Source organism: Nicotiana tabacum, chromosome 4 (assembly GCF_000715075.1).
Source record: "Nicotiana tabacum cultivar K326 chromosome 4, ASM71507v2, whole genome shotgun sequence".
NCBI classification, from domain to species: domain Eukaryota; kingdom Viridiplantae; phylum Streptophyta; class Magnoliopsida; order Solanales; family Solanaceae; genus Nicotiana; species Nicotiana tabacum.
In genome coordinates this window covers 141,473,394-141,488,421 of record NC_134083.1, presented here as the reverse complement: position 1 = coordinate 141,488,421, position 15,028 = coordinate 141,473,394, and the positions used below count along the sequence as shown (strand labels likewise).

Here is a 15,028-nt window from a genome sequence, read left to right as displayed (position 1 = left end):
CATTTTGAAGATCAACTGTAGACCAATCCCGTCTCCTTCAACGTTTTCTGTGTTTCTAGTTGCCGATCGAGCTCCCTCACGAACGTTATTTTCGGGGTCGGTAGGCAAGTTTGCATCGATAGCCACATATGAATTAGCTTCAATCGGGTCTGCGATCGGAACTCTAATGGGATCAGCAGGTGGTACCTTGTTTCCGGACGCTATGTTGTTATTTTCACCTTGATGACCGGACTCGTTGTCAACATGCAGGAGTGCTAATTGAGAGTTCGACATTTTGTATTTTAGCTTGGAATCAAAGACACTTCAAAGCGCAAGTGTAAAGTAGTGTGTCTTATGGAAATTCGTATCAAATAGCCATTATTATCCTTAGCCCCACGGTGGGCGCCAAACTATTTACCTCAAAATCGGATAACAATTAAATTTATACGTAGTTTTAAGGATACGTGTTCTAACTTGATACAAAAATGAGAAATCAGATTAATATTGAAATCAACGATGAAAAGGTAAATGCAAACCACACAAGTTGAACAATCTTAGCCTTGAAGGTTGATCACCTTTGAGTCAAAAATGCTTGAATCGATGCCGGAACAGAATGATGAGATAATAAGAACTAGGAATAACAATATATTGCTTAGGGATGCATGTTACAGTATTTTTAATGAATTATCTAACTCCCTTTATATAGTAGAGGAGTCTTATTCTAGGTATATTTTTATAAAAGGTAAAAATCTCTTAATTTGCTGATTATCAGTTCCTTACTGATATGTGCCGAGATTCTCGCCGTAATATTCATCCGGTCGCGGATATTTCGGTCTTCTGTTAGTTATCATCGAGCTCATTCGAGGCTAAGGTCGACACCAGACTCAATTTTCCTCGAAGGTTGGTTTTCCGACCTCGGGTTCTAGCTCGATGAAACTCGAGGTTGATCTTCAGTCCGTGGTCGCCATGTTCCAAACCTAATCTACCAAGTTGAAGTCGAGCTCGACTTCGACTGTATACAAATAGTATGTGTTAAATTACTTTTTTAATACATGTTAGTTATCATTTAGAGTATTTGCTTGGCCCCTTAAAAATTAGTAAGAGGTTACTTTGATTTTTGCACTATTATCTCATTAACATTATGTTCGATGTAATCCTTTCAAAATACGCAAGTATAGTTCTAGTAGTACGTAATCGCATGTGTAGATGAGTTTTTTTTTTTACTCCCCCACCGAGAGGTGGATCTAGAATTTGAAGGTGGCGGGTGCCATAATATTTTTTAATGTATACCTTGTAATGACTAATATAAAATTTGTTATGAATGTTTATTCAATTTTTTTGAGTTTATTCGTGTCAACTTAATATGTATTTTTAATTGCAAATACAAAAATTATTTCTCAGATATTAAAAAATAGACGTAATTAGCATTTTAAATAAGGAATCATACCTTTATTATAACAACACAAGTAAAATCAATATTTTCACTAAGAAATTACATCTTTTTTTTTTGTATGCTAAAATAAATTTATACAAGTAAGATAACATCTTCAATAAGGGAATCATCAATCAGAATAAGAATTTTTTTAAAAATATCTTCAATAGATTAAATTATACCCCACAAGTATAGAATTTAATAAACTACAAGTTCTCAAAAATCAAAATCATAAATCTCATATTTTTTAAGCAATGCTTACGAAATTTTTGTCATAATTTAATAGTAAAGTGATTTAAATTATATTTAATAACCATAGAATAACACAAATTTTTATGATATAATAAAAAAGGATGAAAAAATTTGATCTCAATCGAAATTCCCATTAAGACTAATATTTTTTGGATATGAAAGAAGAAAACTCATAAATTTGAGATTAAGAGGAATATTTATTTTATAGAATTTTATAATTTCAGAGTCTCTTTTTTGAGTATTCTGGTTAGAGACCACATACAAATAATAGAACAAAGAAAAGAAACATAAAAAAAATAATGAAACGATAAATAAAAAATTGGGAGGTAGCCAAAAAGGAAAATGACTGGGACAAAAAGAAATAAAAAGCACACGAAAAGGAAAAGTCAGGCAAGTTTCAAGATAATTTCCAACTTGAATTTTACACTTGAGAAAAGCTTTCAAAAAGATCTACCAGCCATGGCATATTTGTCTAATTTACGGCTGCGGGTGGTAGGATCAGATATTTAACCTAATTTAAGAAAATTTCTAACATAAATATATAAAAAATTTATCATCTTAGCGGGTGCCATGCCACTCCATTGTAAAGGGGTGGATCTGCCCCTACCCCCACCCCCGTGTAGATGAGTTATAGAATAAGAGAGTTCCATCCAATTAATTCATTTTCTTTTGTAATTGGAATTAACAAGGATTGAACATGTTTTTGACTTTAAAAGAATTCAAAAACAAATGTGACGGAAATAAACATGATAGCTTTTTACCCTCTATAATTGAAAAGGTTAAAGTTATTCAATCCCTGAATAAGCGAATGCATGTGCTTTCTAGTGTATTAAGCTATGCTATTAGTACTTAAAATAAAAAAATTGCAAAAAAATGCAGATGCATCAACTAACTAATTCATCCCCCCACGCACCCACCTTTCCCTTTCTTTGCGAGGGACTGGGAGCTAGGGTGCTAGTAGGACAAAATATTTCTGGTGATTTTTTTTGTCCTAAAACAAATGACTTCATATTACTGCATCAACGAACAACAAAGTTCAGGACAATCCAACTTGGGAAAAATATTTCTCAAGAGATGTCCTTCAACAAAGAAATAGAAAATCTAGCTAAACTATGAGCTACTTTAATTTGTTCACATTTTCCCATCCATGAGTAATAGCACATTCAAGAGCCTTTCTTATAGCAATCGCTTCAGCAGTCATGATTTTTCCAACATAATGAATTGGGGATCTATGGGCATGATGTAGTTTTTCAAGGCTATTGAAAGACGCAAAACCAATACTCACAAATCTATCATCACACCGTAATCCTGCATCGGTAAATAGTAAAGTACCATCTTGAAAATTTGTTAGTTTAGCCGGATGTTGATTTCCAGTTGAAGACCGGACTACGAGGCAATTAGTTAATATATCTTTATATTCTTCATACTCAAAAAGATCTTTAGAAATAATATCAGTTGGTTCTAACATTTCCTGATTAAAGCACCAAGCATTCCTACCTTTCCAAATTTGTCACATAATATTAACACTCAAATGTAACAATTCTACATATTCATGAAAATGCTTAGCGGTTAAAAATAAGTTGTACACCAAACAGAAAAGTGAGTTATTTTTTCAATATCATGCCAATTAATAGGACTTTGTTTCCATACAAGCTGAGACAGAGGACATCTAAATAGCATATGTTCGATATATTCACTTTCAAAACCACAAATCTTACACATGCTATCCACGTTCTGCAATGTTTTAGCTAAGGTAGCATTAACGGGTAAAGAGTTAATCACACACTTCCTTAGAAAATGTTTAAATATATTTTTAATTTCTAAGTTCCACAAAGAATCCCAGAAGCTTTTAGGAAAAGAATGATAACTCGCATGGGCTTCCGAATTCCCAATAGCCTTACCCGCCAAATCCTTTGCTAAATAGTAACTTAACTTGACTTCATAGTTCCGAGATTTTGAATGATGCCATATTAATCTATGAAATTGTTTATGCAATTACAGAGAAATGCAGTAGACTTTACAAAGATAGAAGAAAGAAGAAGACATAGAGGACGAAGGAGTTGATCTTCTGTTATTCATCTTGAAAAAAGAAAATGAGAGTACAAGTTCTATATATAAAGTCTATATGTACCGAGAGAGGAATTAACTACTACTTAACACCCTAAATAACTTATAATTAACTCATTAACACTAACGGATACAATAAGAAATGACTAAACTAACCCATTCTTCCTTGTTATGTAATACCTTTTTCTACACTCCCCTCAAGCTAGGTAGTGCAAAAATATTGTACACTCCTAGCTTGGAGCTAAGGTATTCATGTTGGACTTTGTTGAGCCCTTTAGTTAAAAGGTCTGCTGGTTGTTCTTTGGTTGGAATGTACTTAGTTGTGATCAGTCATTGTAGTATTTTCTCTCTAATGAAGTGCCAATCAATTTCGATGTGTTTGGTTCTCTCATGATATACCGTATTGGCTGCAATCTGCATAGCAACTTTACTATCACTGTAAATATCAACAGGTAGTTTGATCTGAAAATCAACTTCTTTTAGTAAGCCAATCATCCAGATTAGTTCTGCAACTGTGGAAGCAATGCTTCTATATTCTGCTTTTGCTGAGCTTTTTGACACAGTTGTTTGCTTCTTAGATTTCCAGGAAACTAAAGAATCTCCAAGTTTAATCATATAACCTATAACAAATTTTCTTGTATGTGGTCAGGAAGCCCAATCAGCATCACAAAATCCCATGACTGTATTGCTGATGTTATTAGATAGTTGAATTCCTTGGCCAGGCTATTTTTTCAAATATCTTACAATTCTAAGTGCAACTTCCATGTGAGACCTTTTAGGATTTTGAAGGAACTGACTGAGAGTCTGAACACTAAAAAATTTATCAGGTCGAGTCATGATAATGTACAACAACTTACCTATCAATCTTTGATAAGGAGTGTGATCCTCCAGTTCTTTATCATTAGTAAATGTGTCTGATTCAGACATCTTTATACAATCATCATATTCCTTTAATGTGAGCTTTATATTGTAATCTAGAGGTGTGATAGCAGGTTTAGCAGATCCTAGTCCAGTTTCAGAAATAAGCTCTAGTGCATATTTCCTTTGGTGCATTAGGATTCCTTGCTTAGACCTCGTAAATTCAATGCCTAAGAATACTTTAGCTCACCTAAGTCTTTCATTTTGAAAGCCTTATGTAGAGCAGTTTTGGTATTTTGTATCAAATTGAGATTGTCTCCTATGATAAGCATATCATCAACATACACTAACACTATAGTGATGCCTTCTGAAGTCTTCTTGAAGAAAAGAGAATGATCAAACTGACTTTGCTAAAATGCATACCCCAATAAGTCTCTGTTAACTTAGCATTCCATTGTCTCGGAGCCTGTTTCAAACCATATAAGGATTTACCAAGTCGGCATGCTAATGTTTTCTCCCCCTGACTAGTAAATCCTTGTGGCATTCACACGTAAATTTTATCATAGAGATCCCCTTGTAGAAAGGCATTGTATACATCTATTTGATGTATAGGCCACTATTTTTTGGGCAGCAATAGCAAGTATTGTTCTGGCTGTCTTCATTTTAACTACTGGGCTGAAAGTTTCTTGATAATCAATGACATCGTGTTGGCTAAATCCTTTTGCTACTAACCTGGCTTTGGATCTTTCAATTTCCCCTGAAGTTTTATATTTAATTTTATAGATCCATTTGCATCCTATTGGATGTTTGCCTTCTGGTAGGTTGACTATGTCCCATGTATGGTTGTCTTGTAATGCTTTAATTTCAGCTTTCATTGCTTTTATCAATCTAGGATCCTTGATAGCCTGAATAGCTTGTAGGCTCTATGGTTGAAGAGATAGTTATTGTATAATCTTTATATTTAGGTGATATATTGTCATATGTAATATATTTAGACAATGCATAGGGTGTCTCTTGATGAATATTTAGAGAGACAAAGTCTCCAAGCCAAAGAGGTGGCCTTTTTACCCTTTGTGACTTTCTGAGCTCAACCTGATCTAATGAGACAATAGTGGTTGGAGGTGGTTGAATAGAAGATGATATATTTGGTGGTTGAAGCTCAGTGGTTTGATCCAACTGACTTAACTCATCTTGTTGATCCATGAGTTTTGCTTCTGAATTAAATGCAGCAGGTTGATCAAAGAATTCAGGAGTAGCAGTATCATGATTCTCAGTTGTTTTAGTGATTCTCTGATTTAGAGTTGTAGATGGTTGACCACTTGTTTCATAGAACAATTTGTGGAAGTTTTTGTCTTGAGTGAATATAGTGGTAGATGTTCTTTGATTTTATTTGAGTGGGAATATATCTTCCTTGAAACTAACATCTCTACTTACAAAAAAAAAAAATATGTTTTCTAGATCATATAGTAAGTATCCCTTCTGTTCATCTGCATATCTCATATGTACTGTCATTTTTTTTATATGGGCATCATTTTGTCATGTTCCTGGACTATCTTTGCATAAGCTAGACATCCAGTACTCTCAGATGAGTTACAGAAGGCTTTATGTCAAACAACCTCTCATAAGGTGTTTGATTGTTTATGACTATGCTTGGTAGTCTATTGATCAAGTAAACTGCAGTTAAAACATAATACCCCCAGAATTTGATTGGTATGTTTGCTTGAACTCTTACTGCCCTTCTGACTTCTAGAATATGCATGTGCTTCCTCTCAACAACTCTATTTTGCTGAGGTGTATAAGCACAGATTTTTTGATGAATAATTACTAGATTGTTGAACATGGTTTCACATATTGAATTTACAGATTCAGTACCATTATCTGTTTTGATTACCTTGATTAGCTTATCAAACTGGGTTCTGACAAATGCAATGAACTTCTATAGCATATTGCTCACATCAGACTTCAATTTCAACAAATATATCCAAGTAAATCTAGTGTAGTCATCAACCACTGTTAAGAAGTATTTGCTTTCATCAGTTGTAGGTAATTTGTAAGGATCCCATAAATCAATATGTACTAATTCAAAACAAACACAAGTTTTTGTATTACTGATTAGAAAAGGAAGTCTTGTTTGTTTTGCACATGGATACACAGTACATTGATCTTTCAGCTATTATTTCAGTCGTTACAGATAGTAATTTCTTGAGTACTGATGCTGATACATGTCCAAATCTTTTATGCCATAGATCTATGTCTTCATTTGTCTTGAGCTCAATAATAACTGAAAGCTTTTTTCCTGCTAACATGACTTCATCACTAGTTCTAACTGGTTGACTATTTCCACTTAGAATGTATAATCCACTGTCTTCTCTACCAATCACTCTCACCTGCCCATTGAAGAGATCTTGAAAAATACAAAAATCAGGAAAAACGACTACTGAGCACTTTAGTTTTTTTGTGACCTTAGAGACTGATAATAAATTGTACCTGAACTGTGGAATATGAAACATATTTGTTATTGTGATTCTATTTGTGATATTGCTGGAACTAGTGTGAGCTAGATGTGTGATATCTCCATTAGGTAGGAACACTTTCTTTGGATAGTCTGGTTGCATAATTGAGGCTTTGTTTAACAGACCTATGTCAGCTACCATATGATTGGTAGTACCAGTGTCGATTATCCACTCTTGTAGACCAGTAGAAGCTAAACAAATAATGTTAATACCTGCTTCATTAGCTGTAGAAGAAGTCTCTGAACTATTAACACCTGAGGTTTTATTCAATATATGTAGGATTTGTTCATACTGTTCTTTTGAAAAAGTGCAACTTGTTATTGGAGGCAACCCTTGTACATTCAGCTGAGTAGTAGGTCCTTGTCCCATATTGTAATTGAGCTATCCTGTGTCTGAATTTGTATACATTGGCATCCGATTAAATGAATATCCTGATGCTTGAAATTGATTTGTCTAGGAGTTGACATCACTTGAACCATTGTAACTTGTATTCCTGATATGTGCATTGTTTCCGGTCATCACATTGTAGGCTGCATTTCTAACTCCCGCTTTTCCTATTCTTGAATTCAGAGGGATACCCCACAATTTTATAGTAATTTTCTTTGTTATGTCCTTTCATTTTGCAGAAATCACATTGGATATTATAGTTCTTCTTGAACTTATGATTTCCTCCATGTCCAGTTTTGGTATACATAGCCACATCATAATGATTTGCATACATGGCTGGATTTGCACCCAATAGTCCAGAGGCAGCAACAATAGATTTTTGGCCTTCATCATTGATGATTAACGCATAGGTTTGATTAACAGTTGGTGTAGGACTCATCATCAAGATCTGACTCCTAGCTTAGTTGTACGAGTCATTCAACCCCATCAAGAATTAAAATAATTTTAGTTTCTGTATATGCACTACAAAGTCCTTGGACTTTGCACAATCATACCCAGGAGCAGGGACTAAGGCTTCGAATTCTTCCCACAAATTTTTGAGTTTTGAAAAGTACACAGAAACAGAAGTTGTCCCTTGGCTTAGAATAGCAATTTCCTTATGCAAATTGAATGATCTAGATCCATCTACTTTGTTAAATAGTTCATGCAAGTCATTCCAAACTGCCTGGGCACTAGAGAATACATAATGCCACCAAGAAGGCCACTTGCAACAGAATTCATAATCCAAGATAACACAATAGTATTCACTCTTTTTCAGTGATTCCAAGTACATTCTGGGAATTTTTCTTTAGACCACGACCCATCAACTAACCCCAATTTGTTCCTATCCAGCAGTGTTACCCTCATAGAACGATATCAGATAGAGTAATTTTCGATACTTGTCAATTGAAATGAGTAATTTGAATTCCACTCACATCTGCTAGTGAAAGAAACAATGGATGGTTGTAGTCAATTCATGGGGCTTGGTTAAAATTGAATCCTTTTGTTGTACCCGCTGCATGTGAAATTTGACTCACATCTAGGGGTGTCAAATCATCAGTCACCATTGATGACAAAGAATTTCAAGAACACACTCGCAGAAAACAGTAGAGAAGAACTAATTTTTGTGGAAGAACAAAAATCAAACACCGAGCTAAGATTTCTTGCTCGACTGCTCTGATGCCATGAAATTGTTTATGCAATTACAGATAAATGCAGTAGACTTTACAGAGATAGAAGAAATAAGAAGACATAGAGGAGGAAGGAGATGATCTTCTGTTATTCATCTTGAAAAAGAAAATGAGAATACAAGTCCTATATATAAAGTTTATATGCATTGAGAGAGGAATTAACTAATACTTAACATCCTAACTAACTTATAACTTACTCATTAACACTAAAGACTACATTAAGGAATGACTAAACTAACCCCTTCTTCCTTGTTATGTAATACCTTTTTCTACAATCATTAAGACCTATGATGGATATTAAAATAGACAAAATTGCATCTACATCTTCAGGTTCAAAATTCATACTTATCTCATGAAGTTTCCAGGTATGCTTATGATGGATAAGAATTTCTGGGGTCAAAGACATTAAAGCAACTCAATGTCAAAAAAATAAAATAAAAATAAAAGTAATAGAAGCACTTCCAACATTCAATGATGGTGAAGTACTCCTTCCGTCCCGAATGTTTGCCCTAGATTCAGACGTCCAAGGATCAAATCAGGATTTGACTTTAGGACTAAGCTAAAAAAATTGTAGGATGAAAGATAAAAGTAATAAACTAATACAGAAAGGCAATGGGTTTAGAATTTTCTAAAGTTGTGTTATCTATTTGAAGGTGCCCTTAGCCGAATTTCAATTTGGCTTTTGAGTAGTTAAAATGGAGAAAATATTTTGGATCAAGGGGGTACATAATATTTATCCATGCCTATTTCACAAAAACTATATTAGAGTGTGTTCTCGTTGTTCTGAATTGTACGACAATGTTGTTTATGCTTGTTGAGCTAAGCAATTCCAATAGGAAGTAATATTTCCAAAAAAGTATATAGCTACTTCCAAAGCAACTTATCTGAGAGTATGAGAGATTTTATTTTTGCGCTGGTTTCAAGCACAATATCATAGAAGTGATACTAAAAGCACCTAGCTGAGTATATAGTAAAGCATAAAAAGAGAGAGAGAGGAAATAGCTTTGTCTCTGCTGAAGCTATGCTTAGATAACTGAACTTTTCAATTCTGGTCCCTTGTGATAAAACTACAGAGAAGCGGGACATAGTCTCATGTCTGATTGCTAACTTTAATCTTCCCACAGTCAAATAACACGTATTTTGGAAACTAAATTATAATGAAGAAAGATCCGGAAGTATTTGATGTTTCTTCAGATGTTAATGGTGCTGTCATTTTCTGTAGGATGTTGCTTTGGCGATGATTTCGATGAGACCAATTCCTCTTTGTCCAATAATGGAGAAGATATTGTTGACACCTGAAAAATATGGAACAAGTCATAGATTTTATGTCCAGACATTGGATGATCATGCTCTTTCACCAGATGTCCAAGAAAAGCTTGTGAGGGAAAACCCTTCTAAAGGTGTCTTCAAGATCAAAGGCAGTGACCATTGTCCATTCTTTTCCAAGCCACAATCGCTGCATAAAATTTTGGTTGAGATTGCTCAGATTCCATAGGAATGTACATAAGAAAAGAAGCCAGAGAAGATCTTTTAATTCTTAGGAAAAATAGCTTTTGTTGGTTCTTTTGGAGGCTGTACAATGTGTTCCATGAGCCTGTTGGTTGTATAGAAGAAATTTAGTTAGGTTGTCATGTTCCATGTTCATTTTCATACTTAATTAGTTTCATTCATTTCTTTTAAAGCATGAAATACATTTGGTTATAGTTATCCAACTTGTAATATTCTTCTATCATTAGTTGCTCTATTAACACAGGTGACAATGGCTACTGGCACTAATCATTCTGTTGTCATAATTAACAGATGATTGACAAACATTGTAATCGTTGATTCCTCCAAAGAGTTCTTCATTTGGCTTAATTTTGATTCTGGTCTTTATGTTAAGTACAATTATAAACTCTCCTTCAATTATGTATTTCTGAGCATCTAAAGAAAGTGACGTAAAGTCTGCTATTGAGTTATTGAGGAAAATGCTATAGAGGCATGGAACTTAATTCAGAATTAGATGAGGCTCAAGGGATCAAAAGCTTCTTTATGAATTTGGATTTCAATTGAAAAGATTTTGGAAGCAACTTAAAAATGCAGAGAATTCCCATGGTATCCTATTACAAAGTATCTACAATTCCACGTTCAATAACAAAGGAAAGCTAAGTAGCAGTGGACTTCTCATTAAAAAATACTACAATGCCAAAATTCTTGATGAGGTATGACTGAACATCAAGCTAACATAAGTTGTTACTACATATACATCAATAAATGCTAAATCATGCATCTACTAGAATAAAGATTTATGGAGCTAGTTGAAATGCTTGTCTTCCAATTCCATCCTAGACAACCAATATAACTGGTCTTCATTATTTGCAGCATAACCTTGTTGTCCTTGTTCCTTCTCAAAAGCAGCCACTTCAGACTGATCAACATTGAGCATATCCGTGGCTTCAACAGGATAAGTCACCTCTGTAGGTTCCATTGTTGCTGCTAATGGATCAGCAATATTCACCTCTACATCAACCTCGGGCACATCACCTAATATCTGATTTTGTTCGTCCAACTCCTTTACATTCCATTGATACAAGTCAAACACGTCTAATTCGGGCACCCCAAAAGTAGTCCCTTCAGGTGCTTCAACACTATTATTCATCACCATTGATTCCACAACCTCATGTGATTCTTGAAAAGCCATCGTTGCAGAGTAGTGTTCCAAATGTATTTGAGACATATTAGTCACTTCAGAATATTCAATATGTGCTGAATTGCTGCTCATATCTGGCATCGAAGGATCCATTATATCGCATTGATTCAAGCCAAGCACATGTTTGGGCACTGATTGATCAAAGCTAATCAAATTCATTTGAGACATATCAACCACTTCAGAATATTCAATATGCGTTGAATTGCTGCTCATATATGGCACTGAAGGATCCAAATTGAGCATGGTTGTGGCTTCAACAGAATGTTGCCCCCAAGTTGTATAAGTCGCCTCTGGTTCTACTGTTGCTAATGGCTCAAAAATATCCATTACTATATCAACCTCATGTACACCATCTAATATCTGAGTTAATTCGTCCAATTCCTTTCCATTCCATTGATACAAGTCATCTGACACTTCTAGTTCTGGCATCTCAAAAGTAGTCCCTTCAGCTGCTTCGTCAACACTATTAATCATCACCATTGATTCTTGAAAAGCCATCATTTTAGAGTGTTCCAAATTCTTGCACGTATTATAATAATCCTTGCAATTATTAGTAGCCAACAAGTCATCAACACAACTCGTTACCTCATTAGTGCCATCAGAAACATTATTCAACGTCCTGATTGTGGAAGTTTCAGCTGAACTGTTAACATGCTTCAGCTTCTTGATGGCACAGAGAACATAATCTCTACGGTCTTAGTCGAACTTGTGAAGAATAACCTTAGAAAGCTCGTACTCCTTCATGAGCCAGCGTCCATCTTTCTGATCTTCAGGGTAAAACTTTTTATTCACGTAAGGCAAACATGTCTTGGATCCAATATTAACCACTGAAGATGCGTTTCCCATATTTTTGTAGTGAACTGGTTTACCCTTTGCGTCCTGTTTCCAACTTCCCTTGTTTCCAACAACACAATGATACCTCGCCTTGCTTTTCTTCTTCAGCTTTGTGATGAAATAGTGATAACTAGTGTTGTCCTCATCATCACCACAGGGTGCTCTGTTGTCGTAAATCTCCCAAGGTTCTTGTTTGCCATAGACATCAACGTTTGTGGTAATAAATCCAGAATCATGTATCTCTTGTCTAGAGACGAATCTCAACAAGAACGTAAGTCCTTCTGAATCTGTAGGACGGAAATGGAAACCCTCTTGACCAAGCTGTTGTAACTGCTCCATAAGAACGCAACTTTCTTCTGAAGAAGTTGAATACCTTGCAACCTTTATATGAAAAGAACGTAATGTAATAAGTTGAAGAGAGCGAATGAGGTTTGAGAGTATTTATAGATATCAGTGTGAAGTGCCTCCGTTTAGGAAATTATTACTTAGGCAACTATTAAGTAGGGTTTATGTTGGTTAATTATTTCTTCCAACCAAGGAGAATGTAGTGTCCTGGAATTATGTGATTTCTGAGTATCTAAAGATAGTGATCTAAATTTGCAGCATTTTTTAAATTAGCAACTAAGAAATGAGAACATTGTTTCTTATTCTCCCTTAACAGTTGTCAGTGTCGCTTAAAAACTAAAATGAATGTAGTTGTCACGACCCAAAATCTTACTTGTTGTGATGGCGCTTATCTCAATAATAGTCAAGCCGACAATCTCAATAAACTACCATATCTTTTAAGTTTGAAAACATAATATTTAAATTCAGCTGAAAAAAAGTCTCATAAATACATATATAAACACACCCAAAACCCGGTGTTATGACTGAACAAGAAAAATAAGGACAAAAAGAAACGCTTCACTTTCATTTCATAGAGATTGATCACTGGAATGGCAAACAATTGGGAGCGTACTAAGAAAATTGTCATTCCACTAGTGCGAATAAGCTATAATATACCAGTATATTAATAAATACTCAATCATCTATTACAAAAGATTTATACAGCTTGTTGAAAAATATCAATGTATATAGGTTGCATTAATAAAGCTTAAATGCTTAGTTTGGTTACAACATCTGTCCTTATCTTCCAATTCCATCGTAGACAACCAGAAGTTGCTGGTCAGCCTTTGCAGCACAACATTGTCGTCGTGTGTTGTTGATCTTCTTCAGCATCCATTTGAACAACACTCAGAGTATAAGTCATGTGATCAGCCACTTTAGAGTATAACACATGCGCTGAATTGCTGCGCATATCAGGCAGCACCGACAGATCAAAATTGAGCATGGTCGTGGCTTCAACAAAATGTTGCCCACAAGTATAAGCAGCCTCTGTAGGTTCCGCTGCTGCTGCTAATGGCTCAACAATATCGATTGCTACATCAACCTCGGGTAAACCATCCAATATCTGATTTAATTCGTCTAATTCCTTTCCACCCCATTGATACAAGTCATCAGGCGCATATAATTCGAGCACCCCAAAAGTAGTCCCTCCAGCTGGTTCGGCCACTACTTGTAATGGTTTAATAACACTATTATTCATCACCATTGATTCTTGAAAAACCATCGTTTCAAAGTGTTCCAAATTCTTGCACATATTATAATAATTCTTGCAATTGTTAGTAGCCAACAAGCCATCAACAGAACTCGTTACCTCATCAGTTCCATCGGAAACATTATTCAACGTCGTGATTGTGGAAGTTTTGGATGAACTGTTAACGTGCTTCAGCTTCTTGATGGCACAGAGAACATAATCTATGCAGTCTTGGTCGAACTTGTGAAGAATAACCTTAGAAAGCTCGTACTTCTTCATGAGCCAATGTCCATCTTTCTGATCTTCAGGGTAAAACACTTTATTCTTGTATGACAAATTTGTCTTGGATCCAATATTAACCACTGAAGATGCGTTTCCCATATTTTTGTAGTGAACTGGTTTGCCCTTGTTGTCCTGTTTCCAAGTGCTCTTGTTTCCGACAGAACGATGATACCTCGCGTTGCTTTTCTTCTTCATCTTTGTGATGAAATAGCGATAACTGGTGTTGTCCTCATCACCACCACAGGGTACTCCGCTGTCGTAAATCTCCCAAGGTTCTTGTTTGCCATAGACATCAACGTTTGTGGTAATAAATCCAGAATCATGCATCTCTTGTCCAGCGACGAATCTCAACAGGAACATAAGTCCTTCTGAATCGGTGGGACGGAAACGGAAACCCTCTTGACCAAGTTGTTGTAACTGCTCCATGAATATCAACAAGAACGCAACTTTCTTCTGAATATTTTACCTTACAACCTTTATATGAAAGAACGTAATGTAATAAGTTGAAGAGAGCGAATGAGGTTTGAGAGTATTTATAGATATCAGTATGAAGTGCTTCCGTTTAGGAAATTATTACTTAGGCAACAATTAAGTAGGGCTTACGTTGGTTAATTATTTCTTCCACCCAAAGTAACAACTTATGGAATTCCCAGTCATATATGGAAAACTTCTGTTTTTTCATATTCATGTTCGTATCTCCTATTTGGCCATAGTTCCATATATATATATATATATATATATATATAGACAATGCCAAATCGTCATGCCCTAATTAGATTCCAATCTATTTTTCTTTATACTATAAGCTAATTTAACGTATTTGGTGTTTGAGACTTTTTTCCCACCCAAATAAGCTATCCATGTAATGACCCGACTTATCGTTTTAAGAATTTACATTCCGTTCGGTGGCTTAAGGTCTTAAGCAGCTTT

At 35.1% G+C, this 15,028-nt stretch overlaps 1 protein-coding gene across 1 annotated transcript; it reads right to left on the bottom strand.

Annotated features, from left to right (window-relative positions):
• Window positions 1–7,639: 7,639 nt before the first annotated feature.
• LOC142180149 (uncharacterized) lies at window positions 7,640–8,320 on the bottom strand. Its single transcript, XM_075251084.1, has 2 exons — window positions 8,043–8,320; window positions 7,640–7,943 (listed from the first exon to the last, which is right to left on the bottom strand). The coding sequence occupies exons 1-2, from the start codon at window positions 8,318–8,320 to the stop codon at window positions 7,640–7,642; spliced, it is 582 nt and encodes a 193-aa protein (XP_075107185.1).
• Between the last annotated feature and the right edge of the window lie 6,708 nt (window positions 8,321–15,028).

Bases quoted from the DNA above. Each gene is read 5' to 3' on its own strand.
- LOC142180149 (XM_075251084.1), bottom strand. From the start codon at position 8,320: ATGTACTTGGAATCACTGAAAAAGAGTGAATACTATTGTGTTATCTTG. The intron at 7,944-8,042 runs GTATGATTGTGC...CAACTAAGCTAG, and splicing joins GCCTTAGTCCCTGCTCCTGG to GAGTCAGATCTTGATGATGA.